Here is a 15,121-nt window from a genome sequence, read left to right on the forward strand (position 1 = left end):
TGTAGTTCGGCAGCAATGAAAGCACAGAAAATGAAATACATAAATAACAGCAACAATAATTGTAATGTGGGTGCCGGTTCTATACTTGCTACTTTCCGAAAAGCTTTACATGCAATATTCTAGTTAAACCTTACAAGCCAAGGAGGTAGGTACTGTGTGAGTTTGATACATACGTTTTAGAGGGCTACTGAATGCGGTAGACATTAGAACACCGTACCATTTTCCACGTGAGGTGAACTGAGATTTCACAGCAGCCAAGACCTAAGTAACTTGGTTCGGCCAATATTCCAGGTTTAGATAACACGCAGAATGCTTTGAAAACTCAAATGCATTGATCTGTACTGGCTGAGGGAATGTTGGGGGGCTGGCTGGGAAATACTGGAAAATAAAACCGTTTCTACAGACCTACAGTCCTCAGGTAGCCCGTTCTGGGCGCTCCACACCTCAGTAAGAGAGGACCGACAACCTGGGGAGTCTTCAGCCCGGTTCGCTCACGCCTCCAATCCCGAGCCCCGCCCCCGATGCTGAGCTCACGGCAGTGACCTTTAAACTACAACTCCCGCCAAGCCGCGCGAGCACAACGGACCTCCGCCGGAAGTCGGGAAGGTTGCCTCCGGCGCTGGGGAAAGTGAGAGCTGGATTTTCCTAGTCCTTCTACTGTATCCTGATTGCCACTACTCAGGTCACCCGTGGGTTAGTAGCAGCAGCGGCGAGTTAGTCGACCCCAGGATCCCCTCTGGAGGCGGTGACCAGTTCCCCGGGTCCCCAGCTCGGTCGTGTGGCGCACCTTGCGCTGGGTTGGCGGGCGCCTGCGCGAGAGCCCCGGCCCGGGCTGCTGCGGGGCCCGGAACCAGGCGGGGGGTGCAGACGGCCCAGTGGCTGATGGAGCTTCCAGCCCAAGTTTTGAGATGGGGTAAAAGTAACGCTACTTTGGATGTGATTTCACATTTAAGATGGAATCTCACAGTAGTGGCAAGAAAATAAACCATCTCCGTTTGGAGAGGCCGTGCTGGGGTTTTGCCTAATTGGTTAATTGACTGTCTTGAGTGCCCAGGGAATGGAATTCGTTAAATAATGGTTGGGGACTTCAGTAATAGAGCCATCTATGAGGTCTTGCTCTGTCCCACTGGAGCCATATGACCTTTGGACCCGGGTTACACATTAGTAAACGTGGATGTTTGTTTCATTAAAATGTAAGTCCATTTAAATCTAAGATTCTTTTAAATGACCTCCCAGAATAGTTCATGCTCTTCTTGGAATGCAAGGGCAGCACTTTATCCTGCCTTTAAATCCTTACCTTCTACAGGACGTGTCAATAAGAAATGAAAAGGTAAATCAAGCAGTAGAGCTGGATGTCAGATTTTCTGTGCTTCTCCGGAATGAGAAATGGTACTATTTCGAGATGACTTTTCTGTTGAGAAAGTTAAGGGGAGCAGGGTATATTTTTTTCACTTTCTCTTTCCAGCGAATACTGTATGCATAAGCATTGCATTAGAGATAGTGAATGACACTATATTTTTGGAGGTCAATTTTGCAATCCCTTGGTGGCCTGTGAGGAGGATGAGGGAGTGACCATGACCTTAGAACCAGGAGACAGTGAAATAAAACCAATCCTCACTGAAGAAACTGAAAAAAATATATATATGGAAAATAAATTTAAGGCAATTTGGAATAGAGACCACACAGGAGTCTGTTCAGCAGTGCTCAAAAATAAAATGTTGAAAAGTTATAGCTTTTGTTATTCATAATACTTTTAAACACATTTGGAAACTTCAATTGAAAGTATTAGAGGGTAAATCTAGGGTAAAACAAAAGAAATTAAAAAATTGCTTTCTGATATCATTAATTTGTAAATAGACTTTAAATAATTAGTTTGTTTCCATTCCTGTGAGCAGTTTTAACTGATTTATACAGTTACAAAATAAGAAAGTTCACCTTTAGCTCATTTTTCCTAAACTTTTTCATACTGCACTACAGAATTGATCAGCTAGACTGATGTCTGAGAATCTAAGAGACAGCTTTCAAAAGTTATGTGTTATATATAACCTTTTATTCTTTTTTTCCTAAGTGCCTGATTGCTTCATATAGTTCCAAATCTTTTAAGAGCATTTCATAGAAAAAATATGTCTTAAAAAATGCTTTGAGAATTTGATAGACAATTGAAACATGAACCATTTTACACACAAAATATCTTGGTATGTGTCCCACCACATGTAATTCATGATTAGATAGCATTTATTAAGAAGTATGGGGCAAATCCTCTTTTTTTGCCCTCCTTTGAAACATCAGAAAGAAAAAGCAAAGTTGATGATTTGAAAAGATTCAGGGATTCAAGAATACCGGAGTGACTAACAGAACTTGTGTCCAATAATAGATTCAAAAATTTGTGGTCATCTAATTTGTGACAAAGATAATACTGCAGTGCAATTAGACATAGATGGTAATTTCAAGAATAGTTATCAGATGCTAAGCACATTGGTGCACTCCTGTAGTCCTAGCTACTTGGGAGGCTGAGACAAGGTGATCAGAAGTTCAAGGCCAGCCTCAGCAACTTAGACCCTATCTCAAAAAATAAAAAAGGCAGCAGATGTAACCTAGTGGTAAAGTGCCCCTGGGTTAAGCCCTTAATACTGGGAAAAATTAACAACAAAATAATAGTAATGATTTATATAAATTATCTATTCAAATACAAAATACCTTAATCTAGCCTACGTCATAGCATGAACAAAGTCATTATCAAATGGATTGCAAAATTAATCATGTAAGGTAAAGCAGTAAATTGCTTATATGTGAAATGTAGAAAGCTTTTGAACAATTATAGGATCATAATTTCTTTGAGGGCAAAGACTTATATCTGATACCATAGAATCAGACACTACTATTTGTCATCTGCTAAAAACCTCTTTTTATTTTTGTCTGCTTTTATTCTGTCTTTCTTGTCCCCTCACTGTAATGAAATCTCTGATCTGCCTCAGATACCTTCTCTTGTTTGTGAGGTTACTGGCCCCCTCTCCCAAGTCTCTTGTATTACTAAAACTCTTCGTACATTATTTTATATACCTTCCTGTGGACATATGGATTGAATTACAGTTCTCACTGATAACAATTTTGAATTGTGTACTGTAAGGACAGTTGACTACTGATTACCTTTTGAAGAATATATTGCTTTGAAAACTATTACATTATTCTAACATTAGCACTCAGATAATGTTCCTACATCACTACAAAAACCAATTGCAAATGATATTTTCCCCTATTTTCCTTATTTTTAAGGAAGAAATGTCTTCTATAAAAAGAAGTCCAAAACAGGAAATAATTTCCGAATTTCTCAGTTCAGCTGCTGAAGGAGATATTGCCAAGTTAACAGGAATACTCAGTCATTCTCCATCTCTACTCAATGAAACTTCTGAAAATGGCTGGACTGCTTTAATGTATGCTGCAAGGAATGGTCACCCAGATGTTGTTCAATTTCTGCTTGAGAAAGGGTAAACATTTTTAGGTTCTACCACCTGAAAGGACTTGTGATTTAATTTCTATGTTACGTATTTCCTTTTCTTGTAGCTGAACTTATGTTAATGGGCTAGTAAATAATGCATTGACCAGTTTGTTATTCAAGAATAGAGCATAATTTCTAACTAAAAACTGTTAACCTCTTTTTTTCCTGGTTCTGGGAATTAAACCACACTTCTTATGTGCCAAGCAAGCCTTCGTCCTCTGAGAAAACATCCCCAGCTGTAACTTTTACTATTGAAATAAATTCCTTCCTTCTTAATAGTAAAGCAAATTTATGCATAATCTTTTTTTCACAAATAAAAATGCAAATCTCATTATGACTACCAATGACTTTAGAATATTGGTATCCTTATTGAACATAAAACTAATGCTTTTTTATAAGTAATTATCCAGAAATTGTAAATGTCCACTATCTTCACTATTTCATTACTTATAATTATTAAGTGATTCTTTTAACATTACTAATAAAAAACTGCATACCAAAAGAAAGAAATAATCTATAAAATCCTTAAAGATAGGCTATAATGTGTATTTGGAAATATTTTATTGAAATAATTACAAGAAAAATGTTTACTTTCTATTTTATTTTTCCTCTCCAATTTTTTTTTTCATTTGTAGGTGTGACAGATCAACTGTCAATAAATCAAGACAAACTGCACTAGATATTGCTATATTTTGGGGTTATAAACATATAGCCAACTTATTAGCTAATGCTAAAGGTGGGAAAAAGCCTTGGTTTCTAACCAATGAAGCAGAAGAATGTGAAAATTATTTTAGCAGAACACTACTGGACCGGAAAAGTGAAAAAAGAAATAATTCTGACTGGCTGCTAGCTAAAGAAAGCCATCCTGCCACAGTTTATATCCTTTTCTCAGATTTAAGTCCCTTGGTTACTCTAGGTGGCAATAAAGAAAGTTTTCAACAGCCAGAAGTAAGACTTTGTCAGCTGAACCATACAGATATAAAGGATTACTTGACTCAGCCTGAGAAGATCACCTTGATTTTCCTTGGAGTAGAACTTGAAATGAAAAAAAAGCTACGAAATTATGATGGAGAAGTCCCAAAAGAAGAGGAAGATGGATTGATTGCCTGGTTTGCTCTAGGTATAGACCCTATTGCTGCTGAAGAGTTTAAGCAAAGACATGAAAATTGTTATTTTCTTCATCCTCCAATGCCAGCTCTCCTACAGTTGAAAGAAAAAGAAGCTGGTAAGAAATGAATACTGCTTGCTTGCATTGGTAATAATCTGTTTTTTAGAAAAACCAGGTTATTACCAGATGGAGTTAAATTGTATCTGCAATTTCCAGGAGGCACATTTTTTCTAGTAAGCGTGAAACTAAGCTATCTTCATTAGAAACTTCCAAAGTTTTCCCTCTAGACCACTTGGTTATATTTCCTCCGAATTAACCTTAGTGCCTGATGGTTGCTTCTCATTCTTCAGTGTTTAATTCTTCAGCCCCTGCTATACACTGAACATGATGGCAGAGTTCTCAACTGTTTTTCTTTTGTATTATTTTCTGTCGCTGGGGATTTTTTATGACATGATAAGAAGTAGTATTTTATTCTAATTGTCATTTAAATGTTGTAACCTGACGTTTTATGTGTTTTTTTTTTTTAAAGAAAAACCTCATACTAGTTTGTTTGTAGAGCATGAATTGTAGATACATAGCTAAACTGTGGAAGTTAGGAGTCCTGTTTTAAGTATTGCCCAGATAACAGATTGCTTGCAATATAACAAACACATCTGACCAATGGCTTAGATTAGATGGTGGCAGTAGAGATGGAGAGAAAGGGAGTGTTTGAGATATTCTGAAGGTAGGACTGATAGCTTTATCTGTAGATTGAGACTATTATAAGTGCCCTTGACTCGGGCACAGATTAAAGTACTAATAGTAGCAGCTTGGGAGGCTGAGACCGGAAGATCACAGTTTGAAGACAATTCTGCACAACTCAAAATAGACCCTGTCTCAAAAAAAAAAAGGATTGGGGATAAATAGTTCAGTGATACAGTACCCCTGGGTTCAGTCCTCAGTACTAAAAAAGAAAGGAAGAGCAAGGAACCAAGGAAGGAAGAGCTAACAGTAGAGGTGTAGAAAAGAAGCTACATTTAAGATACGTATTTTGGAAATAAGATCAGTACTACTTGCTGATGGATTGAGTATGGAGTATATAATAAGAAAAAGAACATGAATGACTACTAGGAAACTGGAGTAATTTGATATATAGTAATACCACTGCTTTTTTTTTCCTTTTTTTTAATTCTAATTAGTTATACACGACAGCAAAATGGATTAATAATAATGGGTGATAGGTAGAGCAAGGAAGGTAGGACAGACTTGGAGGAAATAAATCAAGAGTTTACTTTTATGTATGTTAAATTTTAGAGAAGGATATTGGAATCTGAAACTCAGAAGAGAGGGCTGTACTGGAGAGGCGTATTTGATAGTTGTCAACACAGAGATGATATTTAAGTCCAAAGAAATTACTGAGATTACTGATTGAGATCAAGGAAGAAAAAAAACTTCAGAATTATACCTAAATCCCCCTAAATTTAGAGGTCAGGTTTAAGCAGAAGAGTCATCAAAGGAGATAGACCAGTGTGGCTATAAGGTAGGAAGAAACCAAGAGAATATGCTCCTAGAAACCAAGAAAGAATATTTCAAGAAGGGTGAGCTCAAATATGTTGAATCCTGATGAGAATTTGAGTAAAATGAAGACAATTTGTTTTAAAATGTCTTTGATTTTGATATTATGAAGCTATTGTTGAATTTGACCAGAGGAATATCAGTTGGGTAGAAGGAACAGAAATCAAATTATGATATACTAAAGATTTAATAAAAGGTTAGAAAGGGGTCAATTATTAATATTCACCTTCCCTTACATGATATGGTAGACCTTCTAGAGACTGCTTGGAAACTTCCTTAAAGGCTAGTGTGGTATGTTTTATTCTCTATCTAAAACTGAAAAGGTTGACTTTAAAAAAGAGAAAGGGGAAAAAAACTCTTATTTGAAGCTATATGTATAATTTTTTTCTATGTGTATAATTTTAAGTTCAAAATTATAAATGACCTAATTGCTTTTTTTTTATTATTATTTTACAAGTAAGGAATCTCAGGACCTTACTAACTTGCTGTATAACACAGTTACTTCTTGGTGTTCCCTTTTCCAAAAACTAAGGGTATTTTAAAAAGGAAATTCATCAATCATTTGAAATGTAGTTTCTAGTTTTATTGCCTCGATTGTAATAGTTTGAGTCAGGCCATGTTAATTCTTTTTGATGTGCCCAGTGTAAAGGTTATAGCCAAAGTGTACATACTTTAAACAACATTAACCACAAATGTTGTGAATATAATGTGTTTTATACTATAAGGAGTCTCCAGTTGAAAATAGGATGTGTTCCACCATGTCATGGACCAGCATTAACTTAGTCACCAAGAAGGAGAGTAGAGATAGGTTTCTACTAATATCTCCTTTATAATTCAGGCTGACATTAGGAACTTTCTTTGTAGTTTTGTTGCTGTTATTGAAAGTTAAATGCAATTTTCTTTTGTTATCTGGAAAGTTAAATCTTTTACTTCAAAAGAAAATATACATCATAGAAACAAAAACTATTAACAAAAAACATACTAACATAACATAAAAACAAATACCAAACAACTATTAACAGAAAAAATACTAACATAATAAAAAATACTAAAACTGTTTCTGAATATCACATGGATATTCAGAAAATTATGCTTATTATAGCTTAAAACATTATACCTAGAATAATATTGGCCAAATAAATATATTGTTATATTGTGTGCATATACAGATATGTAACAACAAATCCCACCATCATGTTCAACTATAATACATATAAAATAATGTGGAAAAACAAACTGTACCTATATATTAATGTTGTGTGTGTGTGTGTGTGTGTTTACAATTTTTTATTGATTACATTTTTTTGGTGCTTCTTTTTGAAAGGGGTTGTAGCTCAAGCAAGGTCTGTCCTTGCCTGGCACAGTCGATACAAGTTCTGCCCAACTTGTGGAAGTGCAACTAAAATTGAAGAAGGTGGCTACAAGAGAGTATGTTTAAAAGAAGACTGTCCTAGTCTTCAAGGCGTTCATAATACATCATATCCAAGAGTTGGTAAGCCTTTTGTTTTATAGTGAAATTTCAACCACCTGGAGTCATGGAGAATTAGGCATTCTGGAAAAACAAGTTCTTTGAGGTGCTAAAAGATTTGCCTGTTTATTAAAATATGCTCGATTTAACCATTAAGGATATAAATATTAGCCAGGCGCTTCAGCACGCACTTGTAGTCCCAGTGGCTCAGGAGGCTGAGACAGGAGGATTGCAAATTCAGAGCCAGCCTCAGCAATTTAATGAGGCCCTGAGCAACAAGACCCTGTCCCTATATAAAAATATAAAAAGGGCCGGGGATGTGGCTCAATGGTTAAGCACTTTCATAATTTTCAGTATTAAGACATGATACATAATTAATCATTTAATTTTGTTAATCATTTTGAATTTGATGTGAAATTCATGATTTCAAAAGTCAGCCAGTCTGACTCCTTTATGGAGAGAGGAAAAAAAAAAAAATTCAGTGCCTGTTTGAGGCCTTACCAAAGCAGTATAGCCAGGAGTTAGCATCTCATTCTAGTGTCCATTGTACCTTCTTTCCTTCTAATTACTATTTTGTATCTGTCAGTTTGGAAATCTGATAACCTAGTCCTTTAAAACCATGAGAACCGAGTAGATAGTGCCAGGCACAGTGGTGTATGCCTGTAATCCCAGCAGCTAAAGAGGCTGAGATAGGAGGATTGCCAGTTCAAAGCCATCCTTAGTAACCTCAGGCACTAAGCAATTGACTGAGACCCTGTCTCTAAATAAAGTACAAAATAAGGCTGAAGATGTGGCTCAGTGGCCAAGTACCCCCGAATTTAATCTCTGGTCAGCCCCCCAAAAAAGAAAACCTAGAAAAATAGACAGACTCAGCAACACTTGAGGAAGTCTCCAGGGAGTAAAACGCATGGCTTAGTGACATCTGTTTTTGTTGCTCAAGAGCCTTTTAAATTTAATTCCTTGTTCTCAGTCATCATCTAGTAAAGATCAATGACTTCTAGAGAGAGGAACTATTATTTACTTTTTTAAAAAAATAATTTAAACCTAATTATACAGCCACATTAGCTTTCAAAAACATTTGTAAAGGATTAGGATGCAAAGTAGAGGGAAATTTACTGTATTAATTTGTAAGATTTGAATTTTTCCCCATGCCCATCTATGTATTACCTACTCTTTCTCATTAAAAAATAATATTCCTGGGGTTGGGGTTGTGGCTCAGCAGTAGAGTGCTTGTCTAGCATGTGCAAGGCACTGGGTTCCTAAGCACCGCATAAAAATAAGTAAATAAATGTCCAACTACAACTACAAAATATATAGTAATAATAATAATAATAATAATAATAATAATAATAATAATATTCCTAGACTACCCTAAGTACAAAATAAATGTTACTAAGATTGGGGGAAGGAGGACAAAAATGATCTTCCTTTAGCATACTGACAGTATTCTATAAAATTTCTCTAAGAAACTCTGATCAGCCACGTCAAAGCAGAAAAAAACAGTCTTATAATTATGATGAGTCTTGTTTCTGTAAGATATATGTTATCCTGCCAAATAGTAACTTTACACAATGAATCTAAATTATTTTTTCTGTCCTTCATGTATCTGATATATTTTTATTTTTTTTTTAACAGATCCAGTAGTAATCATGCAAGTTATTCATCCAGATGGGACCAAATGTCTTTTAGGCAGGCAGAAAAGATTTCCCCCAGGCATGTTTACTTGTCTTGCTGGATTTATTGAACCTGGTAAGCCTCTTCTGAATAATTTTTATAATTTCATTTAATTTTTAATTTCCAAATAAATTTTAGATGGCATTTAAGATATAATGTCTAACAAATTATCATGTTATAAAACTGGTATATTTTTAATATTTTAATCATTTTAATGATATAATTTAAATGAAATAAATTTCATATTTTTGCTAATATTATAATTTTGTTTATTAAAAACACAGATTTTCTATTTTATATAGATCTTGGCCAAGTTATCTAGATGGTTTACACCTCCCTTCAGTACTATACTTAACTGTCACCTTTGCAGAGAAGCTCTACGTGATTGCCCCTAATGTATTAGTGTGGCCCCATACCCTACATTCATAATCCCATAACATCCTGCTTGATTTTTCCCTACAGCACTTTACATTACCTAATATATGTGTATATTTACTTATTTATTTTCTGCTCTTACTAGAATGTCAGTTCCATAAGAATAGGAACTTTATTTTATTCTTTTCTATATCTCAGACCATTAAGGCAGATGCTTCACATATCCTAGGAGCTCAGTAAGGATTTTTGGAATTAAGTTAATAAATTAATTAATCAATGTCTATTCACAACTTTTGATATTAATCTACACTGCTAAAGAATAATGGTAAATAAAACTATAATAGTATGTAATACCAGACTCTGTTCTGGAGGCTTTATGTTTATTAAATCATATGATCTTTATAAAGTAGGTACTAATCTAGCAATTTTACAGATGAGAGCAATAAGGCAGATCACTAGTAAGTGATAGGAAAAGTATTCAAACCAAAGCAGTTTGACTTCTGAGTCTTTGCTCCTAATCACTATGCTTCCACTAGTATTAGGTCAATTTTTAACTGCTGGGTAGCATTCTATATATATATTTATATGAATATGCCACCATTTACTCATCCTTTCTGCTGTGAATTTCAAGGTTCTTACTATTATGAACAAGACTGCAATGAATTTTTTTATACTTCTAATGCATACTTGTAAGAGTTACATAGAATATATACATGAAGCAGAATTGCTAGCTATACATGGCATCTTAACCTTTTCTAGACTTTGTCAAGTTACTCTCCAAGGATTGCTGCCAATTTATACTCCCACCATTAGCAGATGAAATGTTCCATTATTCCACATCTTCACCAAGTTAGGATTTTCATTTTCAAGGGTATGAAATAGTATGCCATTGTTTGCATTTCTGTTTCTCTGCTAATGCAGCATTTTTTTTCAAATATGCATATACATCCATTTTTTTTCATTTTAGATTTTTATAGCCTATTTTTTTGGTTGCTTATCCTTTTTCCTTATTGATTTTAGTAGTCTTTAAATATGTATTATGTGTTAAATTCTGATGGTTATGATATTACAGATATCTTGTATTACTCCAAAACTGTATTTTCTTTTGATAAATGTTTGTAAATTTTGTGTAGATTTATTAATGTATTGAAATAGAAAGCTAAATACTACTATATGTAACAAAAAACTTCTAAACTTACAGATAAATTTTAAATAAATTAATAAAAGCTTTTTTTTCCTGTTATACTTCTCAATTTCAATAAATTCCAGAAATATAAAGGACATTTATAGGCATCATTTTATTTTATGATAGTCAAGTCAACAAAATATTGAATTTTATCTTTTGTATAATGAGATGAAAAAAGTTCTCTGCAGTAATTGTTTCACAACTTTTTTTAAAGTTTTAAGATTTTAATAAAGAAAGAACTATTTGTAAAAGTCATAAAAGATAATTTGGAACTATTTGGTGATAATCTATAAATGAGATAATATGTTTGCATAATGCTTAGCTAACAGTAGGTGATGTATAGGTTTAGACTTTATAATTATTATTTGTAAAATGTAACTGACAACAAATGTAAAGTTTTTATTGACAGTTTGATAGTCTATACGTGGGCATATACTTTTAAAAATACAGGAGTTGTTGTTTTTTTTTTTTAATTTTGCACTTCCAGTCTAATATTAGCAATCTTTCAATTGGGTTTTTCCTCAAAGTGCATTTCAAATGTTTGCACCATTTGGAGCACAAAATGTCCAGAGCATGTTCATCAGCAACTTGTTCTTTTGCTCCATTTGATTAGGGGAAACAATAGAAGATGCTGTTCGGAGAGAAGTAGAAGAGGAAAGTGGAGTCAAAGTTGGCCATGTTCAGTATGTCTCTTGTCAACCATGGCCAATGCCGTCTTCCTTAATGATTGGTTGTTTAGCTGTGGCAGTGTCTACAGAAATTAAAGTTGACAAGAATGAAATAGAGGATGCCCGCTGGTTCACTAGAGAACAGGTAAAGTTCAATTTAATTTCCTCCTCCTATTGATTGTTCCCTGACAGTATTGGTTGGGCGTGCAGCAAAGAAGCATATTTTCAACAAGCTAAATGGATCTACACTTTCTTGTTATGCATGGATTACAATCTAATTGATAATTGCATATAGGATACATTTCACTAATGTATCCTATTTTAACTTACTCTGTGTGATTTTTCTAGTAATGATGATTCCATGTCATTTCAAATTTCAGATATGATTCCTTCTAATTAATGATAACACCTTTCACTGGACTTAATGTACATAAACATTAGCTCAGAGATAAGAAACAAGAATATATTCTCAGATATTTTAATTTTAGTTCATAGCATAAAATAAGTAGGCCTCAAAAAATATCAGTAAAAATGCTTAAAGCTTTTGAAAACTATTTTGAAATATACTGAAGGACAAAAAGGATATAACTGTATATAACAAATATACACTTCCAAAATCTTTTTAAAGCATCTCTAATACTATAATGAAAGATGTTACTTTTCTATGTTTTGCATATAACAAAGCATTTGTATAAGAAACAAATGGAGGACTGGGTTGTGGCTCAGCAGTAGTGTACTTGCTTGGCATGTGTGAGGCAATTGGGTTCGATTCTCAACACCACATATAAATAAATAAATAAAATAAAGGTCTATCAACACCTAAAAAAATATTAAAAAAGAAAAGAAACAAATAAGCAAATGAGCATTCTGCAATAGTAGACCTGAAATGCTTTCTAATTTTGTCCACATAAAATTAATTTTATTTTATACTTAACCCCAAAAGGTAGAGAATGGCTTATTGTTTTGAAACTTTAGAAAAGGGAAGGGAAACAGTCCCAAAGGTTGACTTTATTTTGAAATTAAGTATGAAGCACAAGTTGTTTTTTCATAACTTCATTTTCATAAGGAACTGTGCCTTTCTGGAACATTATAAATTGAAAAACTATTCAGTGAAGCAATTAAAAATGCTATACTAAATTTTAATATAGTAGAATGTGACATCTATTCTCAACACGCATACTAAATTGTGCATGTTGAGAATAGGTGTCACATTCTACTATTTTTGTCACTACAAAACTCATCACATTTTGGTTGCATTATATAAACATGGAAATAGATTTAACTGCTACAGTGTTAAAATCCTAATGCATTTTATTGTGCTTTATTTTAGGTTGTGGATGTTCTGACCAAAGGGAAGCAACAGGCATTCTTTGTGCCACCAAGCCGAGCTATTGCACATCAACTAATCAAACACTGGATTGGAATGAATCCCAATCTCTAAATCAAAGAAATATTCTTTGTTTGAGTGTTATTTAATTTCTAATGCCACTTACTCCTTATGTGAGATTAGAAATACTCAATGCTTTTTGGAATGTAATAACATGAAATGCCATATTGGGCTTTCAAAATATTTCAAAGTGTTCTTTCCATAGTTAACCACAGAAATCATATTTTTATAAATTACAACATTGCCTCAGGATTGTGTTACATTTGGGTCAACCTTTGAATTTTTGGGTAGTTTGCTTCACAATTTTTTTCTCACAAAACCGTATTTCTAATAAGAAAAATTATGTTATATAGAAATGTGAGTAAGCCTGAATTATAGTGCCTCTTATAAGCATTAGATTGCTCATTAAAATTCCTTATTTGAAAACTGAAACAAAATAATCTTAGTGAATTTTGAGCCTGCATTGATTTTTCAGTCTTTTCATTATTGTAAAGGTCCTTTAAGTTACCAGTATCTGATTTTCCCTCATTTTCTCATTGCAGTTCCACTTATTCTTTCCTTCTGGTTCTCTTGTTCTAGCAGTGGTGCTATTATAGTGTTGCTCCTAGTCTAATTTGACCAGTGTTAAGAATTTTTTGATAAATAACTCTACAGGTGATCTTAGGATACCATACTTAATGGAAGGAGAGGTAACAAGAGAACATACCATTGTCTAGGACCCTTCCTTAAACCTAAAGTTAAAATACACCTGTTTATATATTATTTATACCCAAAGTTGTTCTTAATCAAAATTCTTTGCTTTTTCACTGAAATTAAACATATTTAAAAAGAATTGTCCTCAAAGGTAAGATATTTAATAAATTCCAGGTATAGTTACATATTCAGTTAAAAACACTGACTTTATTTCATTTCATAATGAGGGCTGTATCTGTGTTAACCAAAAAATTATATAATCATTACCAACAATGTTTATAATGCTCAAATACAACTTCTTGGTTTTGACATTATTTCAACATATTCTAAGGAGACTTGATAAAGTAAGTATATTTTAGAACTGAGTAAGAAAGTAAATTGTGGTTGACAGTTTTGCAAAATAGAAATTCATATTTTACAAGGCTATTTTGAAATCATTTTAAGAGGTACATTTTTATAAATGTACAAATTTATATAATTTGGCTCTTTACTATTGTATTTTAGAATTGGAAGAGATCTTAGAGGTAATATATGTATTTCATTGCCCTTATTTTATAGATAAATAAAAGGATATCATGAAAGTTAAGTTTAATTAATTGATAAAAGTTACATAAATAATTATAACCCACTGTACTGTATAACCCAGGGCAAGATTCTCCCTGTAATAGGAAATAGAAGCTATTACCAAAAATGTATGTAGAATAAATTAAAAGAAGGGATGATAAGAATAAATTTTCCTTACCAAATATTAAAACTTTACATACAGTACTAAAATGTATTTAACTTAAATAAGATAACTTTCTCAAAGCTTTATTTTGCTAATGAATAATTTTTTAGCTAATTGATATCATAAGCCAAATTAAGACTTACATAGGACATTTATGTATATAATAATGTTGCAGTTACAAAACTATGTAAAATGATGTGCCTTGGTTATTATGACATAATGACTTGAGGTTCAGTTTTACTCTAATGAACTTTTAATACTTGCACATTCTAACATTACATTGTAAAACCAAGGATTTCCTCCTAATGTTAGTATAAGAAGGTAAAATATAAAGTGTTGACAAATGTGGTTATAAATTTAGTATCTGATATTTAATCCTGCACTTGGAGAAAACCAATATGTAAGTAAATTATTATTTTAATAATTATTCCTAAATTGCTAACCTCTGAGAGGTAAAAAACTACATGTAAATAGAAAGAATAGCCAATTAAAAATGGTATGGTGTAAGTTCCATAAATATATTCTAATGGAAATGAATGTAACAGTACATTAAAATATTTATTTTCTGTTTTGAGTGATGTATAATTTTAATATGTTTTGCCACATGGAAAAAATCCAAATTTAAGATTTTATCCCATTTAGAATTGATGTGTTGACAAGCAAAGGTACAAAATTCTTATTAAAACTTTTTCATATTTGGAAGATGTAAAATTTTGATATGAAGGCCAGGGATATAGCACTATGGTAAAGCATTTGCCTAGCATGTGTGAGGTCCTGGGTTTTAT

General features: G+C 33.2%; 1 protein-coding gene across 8 annotated transcripts; it reads left to right on the top strand.

Annotated features, from left to right (window-relative positions):
- Positions 1 to 570: 570 nt before the first annotated feature.
- On the top strand, positions 571 to 14,910 carry Nudt12 (nudix hydrolase 12). Of its 8 annotated transcripts, XM_046460369.2 has the most exons (8): positions 571 to 693; positions 1,237 to 1,330; positions 3,274 to 3,485; positions 4,132 to 4,721; positions 7,483 to 7,650; positions 9,262 to 9,375; positions 11,475 to 11,674; positions 12,860 to 14,910. In XM_046460369.2, exons 2-8 carry the CDS (start codon positions 1,259 to 1,261, stop codon positions 12,968 to 12,970), a joined length of 1,467 nt encoding a protein of 488 aa, XP_046316325.1. In that variant the 5' UTR covers positions 571 to 693; positions 1,237 to 1,258; the 3' UTR covers positions 12,971 to 14,910. The 8 variants fall into 8 exon arrangements, with proteins under 8 accessions (XP_046316325.1, XP_046316328.1, XP_046316332.1 ...); XM_046460372.2 differs by lacking the exon at positions 1,237 to 1,330; XM_046460376.2 differs by lacking the exon at positions 1,237 to 1,330 and having other exon boundaries at positions 577 to 693; positions 3,278 to 3,485.
- The last annotated feature ends 211 nt before the right edge of the window (positions 14,911 to 15,121 follow it).

This window comes from Marmota monax, unplaced genomic scaffold (assembly GCF_021218885.2).
Source record: "Marmota monax isolate L192 unplaced genomic scaffold, Marmota_monax_Labrador192_F-V1.1 WCK01_AAM20220418_F8-fsc00006, whole genome shotgun sequence".
NCBI classification, from domain to species: Eukaryota; Metazoa; Chordata; class Mammalia; order Rodentia; family Sciuridae; genus Marmota; species Marmota monax.